The sequence below is a fragment of the Lynx canadensis genome, chromosome B3 (assembly GCF_007474595.2).
Source record: "Lynx canadensis isolate LIC74 chromosome B3, mLynCan4.pri.v2, whole genome shotgun sequence".
Classification (NCBI taxonomy): domain Eukaryota; kingdom Metazoa; phylum Chordata; class Mammalia; order Carnivora; family Felidae; genus Lynx; species Lynx canadensis.
Genome location: NC_044308.2, coordinates 55,452,367 through 55,467,836, shown reverse-complemented (window position 1 = coordinate 55,467,836; position 15,470 = coordinate 55,452,367). Strand labels below are relative to the sequence as shown.

At 37.6% G+C, this 15,470-nt stretch overlaps 1 protein-coding gene across 4 annotated transcripts in view; it reads right to left on the bottom strand.

Moving 5' to 3' along the window:
• MYEF2 (myelin expression factor 2) overlaps positions 1-7,569 on the bottom strand; it is a 30,854-nt gene extending 23,285 nt beyond the window's left edge. For 2 of the 4 annotated variants that reach the window (XM_030318245.1, XM_030318246.1), the window contains exons 1-3: positions 7,359-7,569; positions 2,147-2,355; positions 867-919 (exon numbers count right to left, since the gene is read on the bottom strand). In XM_030318245.1, coding sequence (XP_030174105.1) covers positions 867-919; positions 2,147-2,355; positions 7,359-7,519 — 423 coding nt within the window. In that variant the 5' untranslated portion in view covers positions 7,520-7,569. The remainder of the gene's footprint in view (positions 1-866; positions 920-2,146; positions 2,356-7,358) is intronic. The other 2 variants (XM_030318242.1, XM_030318244.1) reach the window with 1 other exon arrangement.
• Positions 7,570-15,470: the final 7,901 nt, after the last annotated feature.

Sequence of the window (15,470 nt, the reverse complement as noted above, 5' to 3'; positions counted from 1 at the left end):
AAAAGATGTATTATGCACAAATTGTTTTTAATGTATATCTTTCATTAGGAAATAATAGGAAATAATCTCATTTTTAATTAATTTCTCTATTAGAGAAAACTGGCTGCACACAATTTAACAGCATCCAGTTTAAGTATATAAAATAATCACTTATGCTAAAGAAACAAACCTATACATTTTCAAAATAATTGTCATTACTGTTCGAAGTGCCATTTGAATGTGATGACAAAGTTTTTCTTATGCACCAACTGGTTTTTGCAATATAATTGAACACTGTTAAAGCTTTCCATTGTATTCCTCAGTGTATTGCTTTCTTGTTGCTAAAAATCAAAACCTACTATCAACCAATTCCTTCTATGTCAATTTAATCATCAATGTCATTCATACCAATTGGTCAGAGCACTGCCTCTTATGTAGTCTTGCAGGCTACCAAATTAAATTCTTCAATGTAAATTTCAAACATACATTCTGAATTAACACCTTTAAGCTATGGGCTTGTCAGAGAACTCTTAGGGAATATTATCAATGCAGTAACTTTTGGAATATCCTTTTGGAATATCCTTGAAGACATCAAAACACAACAAAAAAAAATCCTATAGTAAAATCTCTTGGCTAAGAAGAAGCATTACCTTAAAGCATTAGAAAAGTGAATGCCCTTTATGAACATTTACAAACCCATCCCTTCCAGGCAGCTAGTTTGGTTTGAATAAATGTCAAGACTTGCTAGTATAAAGCCTCAAATCTTGCATAATAAAGTAAAACAAAATGAAACTTAAGTTTCCAAAAACTGGTACAAATATTATACAAAAAAGTAAACTGCTGAGGAACTTTTAAACCTCAAGCAGATTATGGCCCACAGCACTTACCCTTGATTTTCCTTCCGCATCCTTAAAGAGCTCCACGTATGTAACCTCACCGACTACATAAGACATACAAAAGGAAGATACCAAGAAACAATACATTTAAACACCAATATCTTGCTTTACTGCACACCTGTGCACAACTCTACAGAAAAGCACCTATTATTCACCAACAATCAAAACCAGACCAACATACCTCCTATCAATGGCTATGTAAATTTAACTTATTTTCTGAAATGTACATCATCCACATTCTCTAAAAAAGCTAACAACCATATTAACCTAATTCATACTACAGATCATATTTTGGCCAGCATGATATAGTTGGTGAACAAATGCACATATACATACAAATGGTCCCTTAACCTATCATATTAAAAACATCAACATTAACACTTTTCAAGTAACTTTGGTCGCCTACACACAACAGCTGTTTTAAGGTGACTTTCTACCTGAATGTCTTCAATCATGTTTGCCATCAGTAAACTAAATTTACAAGTCATGCTTCACAGCAAGCCACACACTTTCTAAATAAAGTCAATGAATAAAACCAATCAAATAGTTGTCACCTTACAACAGATACACCAATGCAAGGTTTTTTTTATTTATTAGAAGAGATCAGCCTCAAAGCCAAGTACATAGTTTGCAGGACTGTTGAAACTCAATTTTTCAAGAGATAACAAAACTAACTTTTACAAGATCAAATATTAAAATTATTTTTCCCCAAAACCAACCATATATATAAAATGAAGGTTTTCAAGTTATTCTAAAAACAAAACTGCAACAGCAGTAACGCAATTTTAAAATAGAACTGCAGAGACAGCATCATGGCATTCATGACAATGCAAACAAAATGAACTCCACAGCCAGATTCCAGAATCCACCAAGATAATAACAAAACAGCTTTTGGAAAAAAATAATCAGACCTTATTATTCATACTTTAACACGCTAATGTATTGCTTAACTAATGCAATAGTCCTTTAAAAATCTATAAAAACTTCAACTAGACAAAGCAATCACTTTAACAAAATTTTTGGTGGCATGCATATGCTGGCTCACTACTATACCACTAAAATGGGAAAAAAAAAAACTTCATTTATCTGTATGACTTTGTAATGAAATTGTTGTCAAGTGAGAGAAGAGGAAAAGATTAATTCATGTGTCAAGAAATAAACAAAAATCAATTTTTTGAGTCTGTGTGGCTCAGAGGAATAAAAAAGTTTGCTTAGTTCCTCCCCCTTCTATATGAAGATAAGCCAACAGTGGGTTTATCAGGAATGGTTACCTTTTTCTCTCATTAGATCTTTAATAGCTTGCCATTTCATATCATATGGGATGTTGCTAATGAAAACTCTGTTTCGATTTGGACCCTTCTTTTCTCCAGTGCCTGAATTCTTATCTTTTGAATAAGGATGAAATCTATTGGCCTTCTTATTTCCTGAAGATTTTTCTTTTAATTCAGATTTATCTTCTTTGACTGATTCATCATTTTCCCTATGAATTAAAAACAAAACAAGAAGAAAATCTGTCATGTTTCTAATAATGGAAGCCTACATTACATAAAAATTGCATATTTATCACTTCACTTCTGAAAACTCTCCACCAAGTTAGACCTGGAGAGTCAGCTTGCTTGCTTTGAAATTACCCAATGCCATTTCAGAGCAAGAATTTGGGTATATTACCAAACTTCTCATAAAGTTTGCTTAAAAACATAACTAAAATACATAGTTATATTATGGTATCTATACATGCATACACGCCCATATGACTCTCATAATTTTTTCTATTCCCAACTTTGATCAGGATAATTAATTAGTAAGGTATTCTAATATGTTCATACTCAACACTTTCTATGTATTAACCTATAAACTAAGATAGGGTATTTCATAGAATCATATAATTTTTACTAGTAGTTATCACCTACACGATGGGATGGAACGGAGATAGGAAGCAGTACTTAAAAGACAACACGAATCAAAATTTTATAAATCAACTTTTTAATGAGACCCTAACTGGAAAAACATTTAATTTGTAAGACTGTAATCACAATGCGACGATCTGATGCTACCCACCAACCATCCATAACATAAAAGTATATACTTAAAGTAAATCTTATAGATAAAAATTTGGGTATATATCTTAAAAATGCAACTTACTTATCAAAAGGAATCTTCTTTCACAGAAGAAATAACAATAGGTTTTAAATCACTAATTATTCTAGTGAATCTAAAACTATTTAATTAATACTTCAATTTAAAGCAATTTTCCACAATCACATACTAATAAAAATCTCTGGAAATGACATTCAGAAATCCAAAATTTTTAAAGCTTCCTGGGTTTTTCCAACAACCAACCAGGTTTCATAATCCAGGCACTCACTTATCTTCTAAGCCAACCAACTGTGGGACTCTATACACTGTAGTGCTCCACACACACGTCTTATTGTAGTCATCTGTTCCATGTGATATTGATATTTTTAGACACTACCTTTCTGAGCAGGTAACAACACAACCATAAATATAGGATGTAAAAAACTCTGTAGGGGCGCCTAGGTGGCGCAGTCGGTTAAGCGTCCGACTTCAGCCAGGTCACGATCTCGCGGTCCGTGAGTTCGAGCCCCGCGTCAGGCTCTGGGCTGATGGCTCAGAGCCTGGAGCCTGTTTCCGATTCTGTGTCTCCCTCTCTCTCTGCCCCTCCCCCGTTCATGTTCTGTCTCTCTCTGTCCCAAAAATAAATAAACGTTGAAAAAAAAATTAAAAAAAAAAAAAAAAAACTCTGTAAGAACGAAAACTACCTGCATTGGTATGAGCAGCACCTAGCATGGTGACTGCACACAACATGTTGCTCAATAAATACTAATTTTTGAATGAACAGTCAATTAAGAACCCATGCTCATCTGGGCACAGATGGTGTTGCCGTCTGCCAGAAAAACTGCTAAAATCAAGGAATAGACATTAGAGCCAAACTTGCTTTGCCACCTTTTCAGACCTTGACAGGGACACCTTTACAATCAAACATCTTTCCCTCATCAGAAATGGCACAGCCTAGAGTAAGTCTTCACAACTGTCCCAGCTCCAGCAAGTACCTACCTGTCTGAACAGTGTGCGACTTTTGAAAATGGCAGCAAGCGGCCAAAAGGTACAGAGGCCTTTACTGTGGTTCTAAATACAGTAGATACAAGAACAAACTCTTCCTTTTAAGCCCCCAGAGAATGTATGTACATAGTAGACTGTATTCTATGAATGTTTGTAAAATAACTGTCTCTGTTTAGGTAAGCAGACATCTATATAGTCTCTAGCTAAGTATGCCTTCTCCTACCTATTTTCTTCCTGAATGAAACCAGCTGTGAAAAATGCACAGAGTTCTGAATTACAATGTTCTTCTATTCTTATATGAATAGAAGATGCTTATATGTAAGCATTTGCTTAAAACAATCTGATAATTCCACTGAAAAGCAATGATATTAATGTAGGATACCCTCTCCAAAATATTTATTCCAAGTATGACCAGAGAGAGCAATTTCTTCAAGTTTTCCTCACTTAGTGGCATATTAAAGATATTACTACACTGCTCATCTATAGTGTATAAATTATCTATGGAAGGCAGACCAGTTTAATGGCTAGAGGTATGGTCTGATTATTGAGAAACAAACAATTTAATATTCAATTCTTAAACTCTTTTTATGTCATAAATACACTATGGAATGGACAGTTAAGATACAGGTGAAAGCTCTTAGGGAAATGATGCTACATAATATCAAATATTGGCACTATATCCAGAATTCCCTGTAATAATGCTCAAACTATTCACTTAAACCACCCCCTTTAATGTACTTGAAATAAAGACTGTGACTATCTTAAGTCACAAAAATGTTATCTACTCTTAAGATGGAATTATGCCCACTGAAGTTATAAATTTCTGAAAAATCAATATTCAACATCAAATAAGAAAACATAATTTTAAAACGTGGTTTTAAAAACATGCTATAGTATGAAATCTGAAATTAAGCCCAGTTCCATTCTTACTCTTAATATAATAAAAAATACTACTCTACTTCAAACACTTCACCTTGCTTCGATGCTTAATATTTTACACAACACTTTATACCCTAATGTAACATTCAATTTCCATATACTCCAAGATGTTAATCACACAGAAAATAATGAAGAGTTATAACAATACTGCTATTTTTCCTCCTGTTCACTTAAGGAAAGGATAGCTAGTATACCATTTTGGCATAAAGGAAAAGACTAAACCTAGGGAAACATCTTTAATTTCTTGTCAAAAGATGTGAATATGCCCATGAAATTCTCTGTGTATAAGTTTCACAATCATAAAAGTTCACTTCTGCATTTCTTAAACAAGTATTTACTGGGCCTTTATGAACATAAGGCCTTGGGGATACAAAGATGAATAAGACATAGTGGTCTCTATACTCAGTGACTATGGATTAACCTCAGCAAAAGTCATTTCAACCTTGATAAGTGGCACTCTGTTCTCTTCTAAGCAATACATATTTTAAGGCAATATTTGGTAATTTTTATAACCTCTGTGAATTCTTACCCTTAAAAATGTATGTTAGTCAAGGGTTATGTGTTAGATTGTTAACTACTCCAGTTGGTTCACAGGGTCAAAAAAAGGTTGTTGGCTTGATACAGGTAAATGTTCCTAGTTTTTCAGTATGAATGACCGACCCATGCTGGACCATTATATGGTTCTTATGGAACTGACAGTACAAGAAACCCTTGAGAGTAGATTTGCTTCTCTATTCAACTTGGGAAAACAGGAAGATCTGAGAGATATTAACTATAAACAATATTAAAAGAATCTTCATTTGTATATTCTACTAGCATTTCTTAATTTCTTTACTTAATATTTTCCTTTTCCTCACTTTGAAGTGAAAGAGATTCTTTTCCTACCTCTGTCCTCTTGTCTAGCTAACCCACAATGAGACTTTAAGAGGGATTAGAGACTTTTAGATCTGGGAGGTTTACATGCCAGCTTTATCTGTATGGACACTATTATACTAATCACACCCAAGTATAGTAGGGCTTCTCTCTGTAATTCAAGACTGTGGTTTTTGTTTAGGAGAAAAGGGTGGCAAGCCCACATTTAGAGATAAACAAAAAGCACATATTTTATCATTCCAATGCCTTCTATTAGAATTTATGAGGCCAAATCCCTGAGAGCCCATAGTTTGGCATGCATGGTAGAAAGTGCTCCCTTTCCAGATGCTCAGTTACTGAGGTGCACAATTCTGCACCTAGGAACAAATTCCACCAAGGTCGAATCTCCTACACCTGCACCTCTATTCTGCCTGGAAGATGCAACCTATCCTATTCAAACCCAAGTGAGAGGAAGAGTGTCATAACTGAGCTGGGAGAGCTATCTTATCTGCGACCAATTCCTACATAAACTAGTCCAGGTCTTACCGTACTGCTTCAAACATTCTTATACAAAAGAAAAGAAAAATTCTCTTTTCTATTTTAGTTTGACCATATGTTCACTGCTTTCTACTCTGAGGCATAACTGAGAGAAGGAAAAAGATGTTTTCAGTAAATTATTAACATACTTTCAACTTCAAGTTTAAAGAGCTGGGCACATGCAAAAGAATGCCTGATTCGTATCCTCCTATATAACAAGAACAATGGGGAGCATAACAGTTCCTTATAACTAAAAATTATTATGGATTTGAGTCAACTACATTCTTTCTAGACACTGATGACAGGGGCAATCTTAAAAGCGTCAGGCTTTCTTCAATTAAAAAAAATCTTATTTTACCATTTTACCAAAATTAAGAACAAGCCATCACACATGGAGTTCTTAAAAAAAAACCTGCAAGGCTTACAAACATTTGAGAGGGATGTGGGGGACTAAGGAACCATGCACATTTCCCTTTCTGAATAACCTCTTACCAATTCAAGGGTAACACAATGGATTTAGGCTCACAGCACATTATTAAACTTCCTCTGTGGCGTGTATATATATATTCAGAAATTAATACATGTTTAGAAAGCAACAACAAACACTGAACTTATGAAGCTCAGAATGAGGCCGGGAGATCGGGGACTATTCCTTTTAAATACGTTCTCGGTAGTTAAGAGGAAACGTCCGATGATGTCATCCCTAGTTACTCCCTAGTGATGAACACTAACTACTGTACTGGGCTTTAAAAGGGGGACCATTTTCCTCCAGACAGTGGCGGCCGCCGTGCTTTGCTCAAAGGTTCTCCAGCTGGAAGTCTGGAAAGAAGGAGTGACCCGCAGTCTCCGGCTGGAAACAGGGGAGGGGCGTCGGCCCCCCGGCTCGCACCCCGGCTCCCCCGGCCGGGGCGGGAGGGAAGGGCCTGGGAGCGGCCCTACTTGCACCTGCTCCTCCCGCCGCCTACGGCCCGGGAGCAGTTATCCCCCACCGAGGCCCAGGCCGGCTTCGGCCCCCCTCCGAGGCCAACTCCCCGCCCCCCACCTCGTCCCGATCCCCGGAGGAAAAGACAATACATTTTAACGCCATTGGAGCTGCTGCTGTGCTGCGGCGGCTGCTTCTCTGGCTCCGGCGGGTGCGGTTCTCGCCGCGGCTCGCCCGGCTGCTCCACTGGCTGCTGATGCGGACTGTCGTCGCCAGCGGCCCCGAGCACCTCGGGCTTGTCGCCGTCCGCCATCCCGCTGCCGCTGCCTCCGCCTCCGCCACGGCCGCCTGTGCTGAGGGGCTCCGAGCGCTACAATGGCGGCGGCCGGGAAAGCGGTAACGGATCCCGATTTGAAAAGGCCCCGAGCGCTCAGTTGCCCGGATCTCGCGAGAACCGGTCGAGGCTGGGAGACTGGGAGAGGGTGTGAGCCGCGTGTGGGGGGTGGGAGTGGAGGGGTAGGGGGGGAGGGATGGGGTGGCGGGTCAGGGCCGCCATTGCCGCAGTCAGCCCTGCTTCAGACCAGGGAGGGCCTAACTTGTCCAGAAGCCCCTAGTGGGGCTGTGTTCTGACCACCAGCCCGCCTATCGATTGGCACCCAATGGGGTCTTGGCTTACAAAAGTCGGATCTGAGTGCTGGAAATCCCTAGAGCTCTGAAACCCAGGCTATTCAGTTCATTCCTTGTAGGGGCAGTTTAAATGAGAGAAGCACACACCACTTTGCATCTTTAAAGACGTCTGCAAATCTTCAGACTCGCCTTAGAAATCCTTTGAATAATGCAAATAAATCACTTGCCACTTAAATGCCTAGGCACCCCGTGGACATTCAATAAATAGTTATTGATGACAGGTTGCAATTCACCAAAATGAATACCTTTGAATTTCTTTGAATTCTGGTCGTTTTTAAGAAAGAGGATTTCCTGTGGAATTCAGCTATCGGCATATAAAAAGAAGACAAGTTTTTTAATTCTCTGGATAGCAACCCCTGAGGAGAATCTATAGTTTTTTGTTTTGTTTTTTTTTTTTTTCAGAAGAAAGCTTCTACTAGATTGGCTGATCATGGACATTTTGGTTTGGAGTTGTGTTTATGTTGGTGAAAATTATATTTGAAGTAGTTATAGGCTCTCAAATTTAATTACTGTATGGAGTTTTAAAATATAGTCCTAGATTTTTCCCCCTAAATATAAAAAAGTAACCCATTAAACTTAATTCCTAACTCTTGAATACTGTAATAGTATTTCAATAACCTTTTTCAGCTGAAAGACCTTCCCAAATGTTTCTTTTCATAAAGAAGCAAGCCTGTATGGTTTACATGCTTTGCAGAATATCACATACACATTAGTGGTAAAGTGGTAGCTAGAAACTAATACTCAAGTAATACATAATTTCCTCATCCCCCTCCCCCCCCCCGTTCTTTGACATTTTAATTATGTAAGTTTCTGCCCTCAACCAAAAAATACCTTGGAACATCTGATCCTATACCAGAAGAGTTGAGCTACTTTATCAAACGTACACACATAAAAATCAGAACAGTTTTACTCATGAGGAGCACACTTGGTAAAATACTGCTGTTTAGGGTGCTACTGACATCGTTTAACAAACACAACACACGCTGTTGTAGTTACTGCATGAATTATTTCTCCTTGGTCAATCCCAAAACTTAGCATTTGGAATAGCAGAAAGGCATTGGATTTTGACACAGAAAACCTAGGACCTCAGTTCTGCCACTTTCTGCCTATAACTCCTTGGGCAAGTCACTTAACTTCTCAATCTTTCTGTAATAAATAAGGACGATAATACCTACTTTACAGGATTAAGGTGAGAATTAAAAGAAAGCACTTTATGTAGGGCAAAGTGCTATATGAATATAAAGTAGTATTATAATTCCCTATCTCTCCAGGCTGAGCAGGGTTTTAGTCAAAGAGAAGTCAGGTGATTTTCCCATAGAACTGAATTATAAGCACTTTCAAAACATCCATTATCCTCTGTTATTCTTTTGCTATAGTTGAATTTAATGATGAAAATTTAATCCTGCTGCCCCTAATACAGTATTTTCTTGCAAAATCTTTCAATAGATTCAATTTAATATTTTTTAAGAGACCTTCATGCTTAACACAGAGTAGTAGGCACATGAGGAATATGAAAATGAGTATGGTACTGTTGGGAGACAACATTCATAAAAAGCACTATTTGAGTGCTATAATTGAGATAAATGTGAAGCATAATTAAAAATTTATTTATAAGGGGCGCCTGGGTGGCACAGTCGGTTAAGCGTCCGACTTCAGCCAGGTCACGATCTCGCGGTCCGGGAGTTCGAGCCCCGCGTCAGGCTCTGTGCTGATGGCTCGGAGCCTGGAGCCTGTTTCCGATTCTGTGTCTCCCTCTCTCTCTGCCCCTCCCCCGTTCATGCTCTGTCTCTCTCTGTCCCAAAAATAAATAAAAACGTTGAAAAAAAAAAATTTAAAAAAAAAAAAATAAAAATTTATTTATAAAACAAAAGACTGGACTGCCTGCTGTAGTGTGCTAATTAAAATATTTCATTAAAATATTTTTATTGATTACTGAGCTTTTTGGCACCTCTTGAAATGTTGTGCCATGCCTAAGAAAAATGCTTCCCTCACTATAACTTAGTCCTGGTCCTAATAAATGGAACAAGGGCAAAGGTTATTCCTATAGGAGGATTGCTGAGCATTTCATAGAAGAGCTGGGTCTTAAAAGATGGAGAGAATTGGGGCAGCTTCTAAAGAGAAAATTATTGATACTACTCCATTGGACTGCTCTATAGATGTTTTCTTCCTCTCTTGCTATAAATATTATACTTACCTTAGCTAAATTGGTGAAAAAAAAGTGATTAACATTCTATTGCTACAATATATTTCTGTATTTTCCTTCCACTGTTTTTTTTTTTGAAGTTTATGTACACATGTGTTTATGTACACATGCTATTTAGTTTTTATCTTCTCAAAATTCCCACTGCAAATGCTATCATTTATAATTGCACAAAATGAATTACTGGTACAACTTCCTATAACTACTTAGTTTTCTTTCTTACAAACTGGAGTGTGTATGTGTGAGAGAGACAGAGAGAGAGATAGAGAGAGAAAGAGAGAGAGAGAGAGAGAGAGAGAGAGAGAGAGAGAGGAGATTTAAAGAGACCATTATACATACCTGGAAATTTAACCCTAGAATTCTAAAATATTTTCAACCAATACTTTAATGTCATATAGGAATTGTGTTCACCTGCTAGTAACAGATTAAAAATAATAGTGTCTTAAACAAAATAAAAGTTTCTACTTTATTAAGTAAAAATAGTGCAAAAGTAGGCACCCTAGAGCAGGTATAGTCATCATGGGCTCAGGTTTCTTCTAAATCTTTCACCAACCTAGTGTGTGGCTTCTATTCTTAATGTCTTTCTATGGCCCAAGATAGCTACTGGAGATCTAGGCACCTGTCCTCAGTAGAAGCCAGAAGCAGTCCAGTAAAGAGGCATCCAGAATCTCAAACAACATTTTGACTTATAGGTCAAAATTTAGTAATATGACACACTCAGCTATAGGGGAGGCTGGCAAATAATTTCTCAGTTTGGCTCACTGCCCAGAGTTCTGCTACCAAAGAAGAGAATGGAGTGGCAACTTGGATATGATCATCCTTTTAATTTGTCTTTAAGAATTGAAGGCAAAGACCAACAACAATATGAAGTCAACCAGAAAGTACAGTATGATTGTTAAGTCAGTTTACTTGGCTTCGTAAAATTAAATGGCTGGATTTAGAGCCACTAATTTTCCAAACTTTAAAGAACTGAAACTCCAAAAGGAATTTATGACTTTAAAAAATACTATGGGTTATATCTGAGATCCATATATAGTTCCCTTTTCCATCATGTAAGTTAATTCTATGATAAAAAAAAAAGTGGATGTCAGTTATTGTCATTAGAAAAAGTATGGGAAAAAAGTATAGATTTATTCTGACAATGACCTACTATTCTCTCTCTCTCTCTCTCTCTCTCTCTCTCTCTCTCTCCCTCCCTCCTCTCTGTCACTCCCTCCTTCTATTGCTTTGCTTAATTTAGGAGTCTAATTTTTCACATTTAGCATTCTAAAAATACATCCTGAGGAAAGGTCTCTACCCACCAAATGAATCTTAGAATTAAGGCAATTATGTGAATAATCCAGGCAGAAATCCCACTTTCGCCTCAATTATTCAAATAACTCAGATAATACAATGGGTTTTGCTTGAATTCCTTAGATAACTGTTTCATTTTTCAACTTTTACAAAGCCGGGGTCATCACCCAATAACAGATTTAATTTTAATTTTTATTTATTTATTATTTTTTATTTTTTTAACGTTTATTTTTGAGACAGAGAGAGACAGAGCATGAATGGGGTGGGGGTGGGGGGGCAGAGAGAGAGGGAGACACAGAATCCGAAGCAGGCTCCAGGCTCTGAGCCATCAGCCCAGAGCCGACGCGGGGCTCGAACTCACGGACTGCGAGATCGTGACCTGAGTTGAAGTCGGACGCTTAACCGACTGAGCCACCCAGGCGCCCCTAATTTTAATTTTTATAAACAATATTTGGAGATTTTTTTCTTCGAAGACTAAAGACTCCTATAATTCCTAGACATTTACTTGTCTCAATTTTTATTCACTAATTTCTTAACTTAAATAACCCTGCCTTTTCCTCAATCTCACCCCAGTAACTCCATTAAAAGGTGGATCAGAAGAGCCAATCTAATGTCTCTACCCTGCTTCCCTTCCTATAGGCATAGTTGCTCCTCCTCTTAAATAACTCCATGAAATGGGCTTCCTTTGTCCAAAGAAATGGGTATTCTGTGGTAATATTTTTAATCATTTTGGATTTAGTCCTAATCTAAAGAGTATTAATGAAAATGATTATTTTATAGCACATATTGTTTTTCATTTAAATAACTACCTTTTGTAGGACTGCTATTCTCAATTTTCAATTACAATGTTTGGAAGACAAAATAGATTTCTTAGAATGATGAAAAATAAAATTCAATCCACACACTGTCCTGCATATTTGAAGATAATCCTATAAATGAGATAATAACTAACACAATCCATATTCCTCTTCTTGTTTAATAATAGAATCTAAGGTGACTTTGAAGATTGCTGAAAGTTACTATTTCCTAGCCTCACTTGCAGCTCTGGCTGGCCAGGTGACTGTGTTCTGGCCAGTACAATATAAGCAGAAATGTGAGGACAAAATAGGAGTTTCCTTAGAAAGAACTAACTTAACTGGAAGAATGGCTCTTTTGTCCTCCCTTGCATTCTTCTTCTGCTGGCTTGAAATGAAGAAATGATGTCTGTAGCAACAGCAACCATGTTTGACCATGAAGTGACCTTGTGATTGGAAACTAAGTGCTGAGGATGGTGGAACAGAAAAATGGACTAATAGACTGATCAGCTCATTATTAGAAAGCCACAGTAACAACCCTCACATTATTACTGCAAGTTTCTTTCCAAAAGGAGGAAATAAATTTCTATCCTGATTAAATTGCTGCTAGTCAGTCTTTCTATTATATACAACTGAACTTAATACTAATGATCATTATTTTTACTGAAATGACCGAGTTGCTTTAATAGTTTTTTCTATGCTATGGTAACACAACACTACTTTTAAAGTGTTTTTGGTTTTGTTTTTTGTTGTTGTTGTTGTTGTTGTTGTTCTGAAGACATCATTTACATTGGCTTTTGTTTACTCCTTTGCCTAATGGTTTAGAACACTGCAAGTTTCCTCAATGATATTCATTCTCCCTTTTTGTTCCTTGCTGACAGAACCACAATGTTGTGTAACACGAGTAGCAGTGTGCCCAGCTAACATACTGGGAGCGCCCATAGGACACAGCTCTATCTAAGAAATTGTAAAGAGAAATACACTAGGGATTCTAGAGTGTCTTCCTTTTTTTTTTTATTTTTTTAAAAATATTTATTTTTGAGACAGAGACAGAGCGTGAACAGGGGAGGGGCAGAGAGAGAGGGAGACACAGCATATGAAACAGGTTCCAGGCTGTGAACTGACAGCACAGAGCCCAATGCAGGAATCGAACCCACAAACTGTGAGATCGTGACCTGAGCTGAAGTCGGACGCTTAACTGACTGAGCCACCTAGGCGTTCCTAGAGTGTCTTTCTTAATAAGTTCTTTGCCTTCTTTCTGTCCTGTGAAGCTAGAGGGTGGAGTATCCCTTTGGAAACCATGATGGAACAGGAATAAGGACAAAAGCCACAGCTAAGGATGTCAGATCAGAAAACTAGGAACTGAAACACAGATGACCTTACTGAGCCATTGTAAAACCCCCAGACTGCCTACACCTACATTTCTTATTTGGGGAGAAAAATAACTTCCTTTGACTTAGGTGATGCCATTGGATTTGTGTTACCCCAGTTTCATGACACCAAACAAAATCCACATATCCTACCCTTTGCAACCTTTGAAAACAAGGGACACACCATTCCTGATGGCTGCTTATTGAGTCTAGTTCATTGGAAGCAATGGTTTTTCAGTAGTGTACAAATGTGTTACATTTTTTCATAGTATATTGCAGAATGGTAGGCTGGAGTGACTTCACATCATGGTATTTCCCCTCGCAAACTGTTTAAACATGTTAAAAACATTAGCCAATATTCAGCCAAGCACTGTAGGTATTTCATGTAGGATTACATGCCCAAAGATTTAGAGGTTTACACAATAATTAGGGCTGGGGGAACAAAGGTCTAGGAGCTATTGCTAGGACTCAAAAAATCCTCCTAAATTTTACACCAGTGCCTCTCATTGGTAGAATTTGGTTAGAATACTGCTGGCAACAGATTCTGAGAAATATCACATACAGGAGGAATATAGAAGGGTGAGGATGGTGCTGAGTATCAACAGATAATATTTGGCACAATGTCTAAGCGTTTTGGCAAAAAGTAAACTTACTATATGCATTTGCCCATTTATCCATTCACTCATTGTATCTGTTACATTTAGGAATGTCTATATCTCTAAATAAGGTTAAATATGTAAAAATACTTACTTATATTGATGTTATCCTTTTGACTTCATCAACAAATCTCAGTTGTGAGTTCTTTGAGCTATCCTTCAGATTATTAAAGAAATTGCATGGTAATACAACTGTCAAGGTAAATGTTCTGACAGTGCCGAAGTCATTGAGGAAATATAGATTTATATAGGTGTTCATTTACCTCAACCTAGATTTCTACATCTAGACTCCTAATATTTCTGGAAACCTGTGTCAAAAATGCATTTGAAAAATCAAAAGCTGGGACCTTATTAGTCCCAGCTGTTTATTGGTTTAAGACTCATCTAAGAGCAGTAAAATAAGAACTAATATGTATGCAGAGGTTTTATGTAAAAGTTACTAAAGCTAATCAGTCCTCAAAATATCAGGTTTATATTTTTTCCTTAAAATCTTCCTACTTTCAAGTATTCTTTTATCCAAGAGTCACTAACTTCAATTTTACTGACTTTTAGGTAGTATTGAAATATAAAGCCCCCATGTGAACCTTTCTATCTTCTGTAGTTGCCTAAAGTGACTTTGTATCTTACCAAACACTCATTCAGTTTAGTTTTGCTTGGAATATGAGAAGTGTAAGTTTTATTTGGCTAGCTTAGTTTTAGAAATCTGATATCTAGTGTTCAAGTGTTACTTCTTCAACAATGCACACATTTTTGGCAGGGGGGTGGGAGGGAGAGGAACAAAACAACTCTTGTTCTACAAAATTATCCCCTGAAAATAACTGGTCACTTTAAAAAGTGAAAAGACAGGAGCGCCTGGGTGGCTCGTTGATTGAGCCTCCGACTTTGGCTCAGGTCATGATCTCACAGTCTGTGGGGTTCTGTGCTGACAGCTCAGAGCCTGGAGCCTGCTTCCGATTCTGTGTCTCCCTCTCTCTCTGGCCCTCCCCTGCTCATGTTCTGTCTCTCTCTGTCGCAAAAATAAATAAAAACATTAAAAAAAATTTAAAAAAAAGTGAAAAGACAGAGGCGCCTGGGTGACAGAGTCAGTCGGTTACGTTTCCAGCTTTGGCTCAGGTCATGATCTCACCGTTCATGAGTTTGGCCCCGCACCGGGCTCTGTGCTGACAGCTCAGAGCATGGAGCCTGCTTCAGATTCTGTGTCTGTCTCTCTCTCTGCCCCTACCCTGCTCGTGCTCTGTTTCTTTCTCTCAAAATAAATAAACAT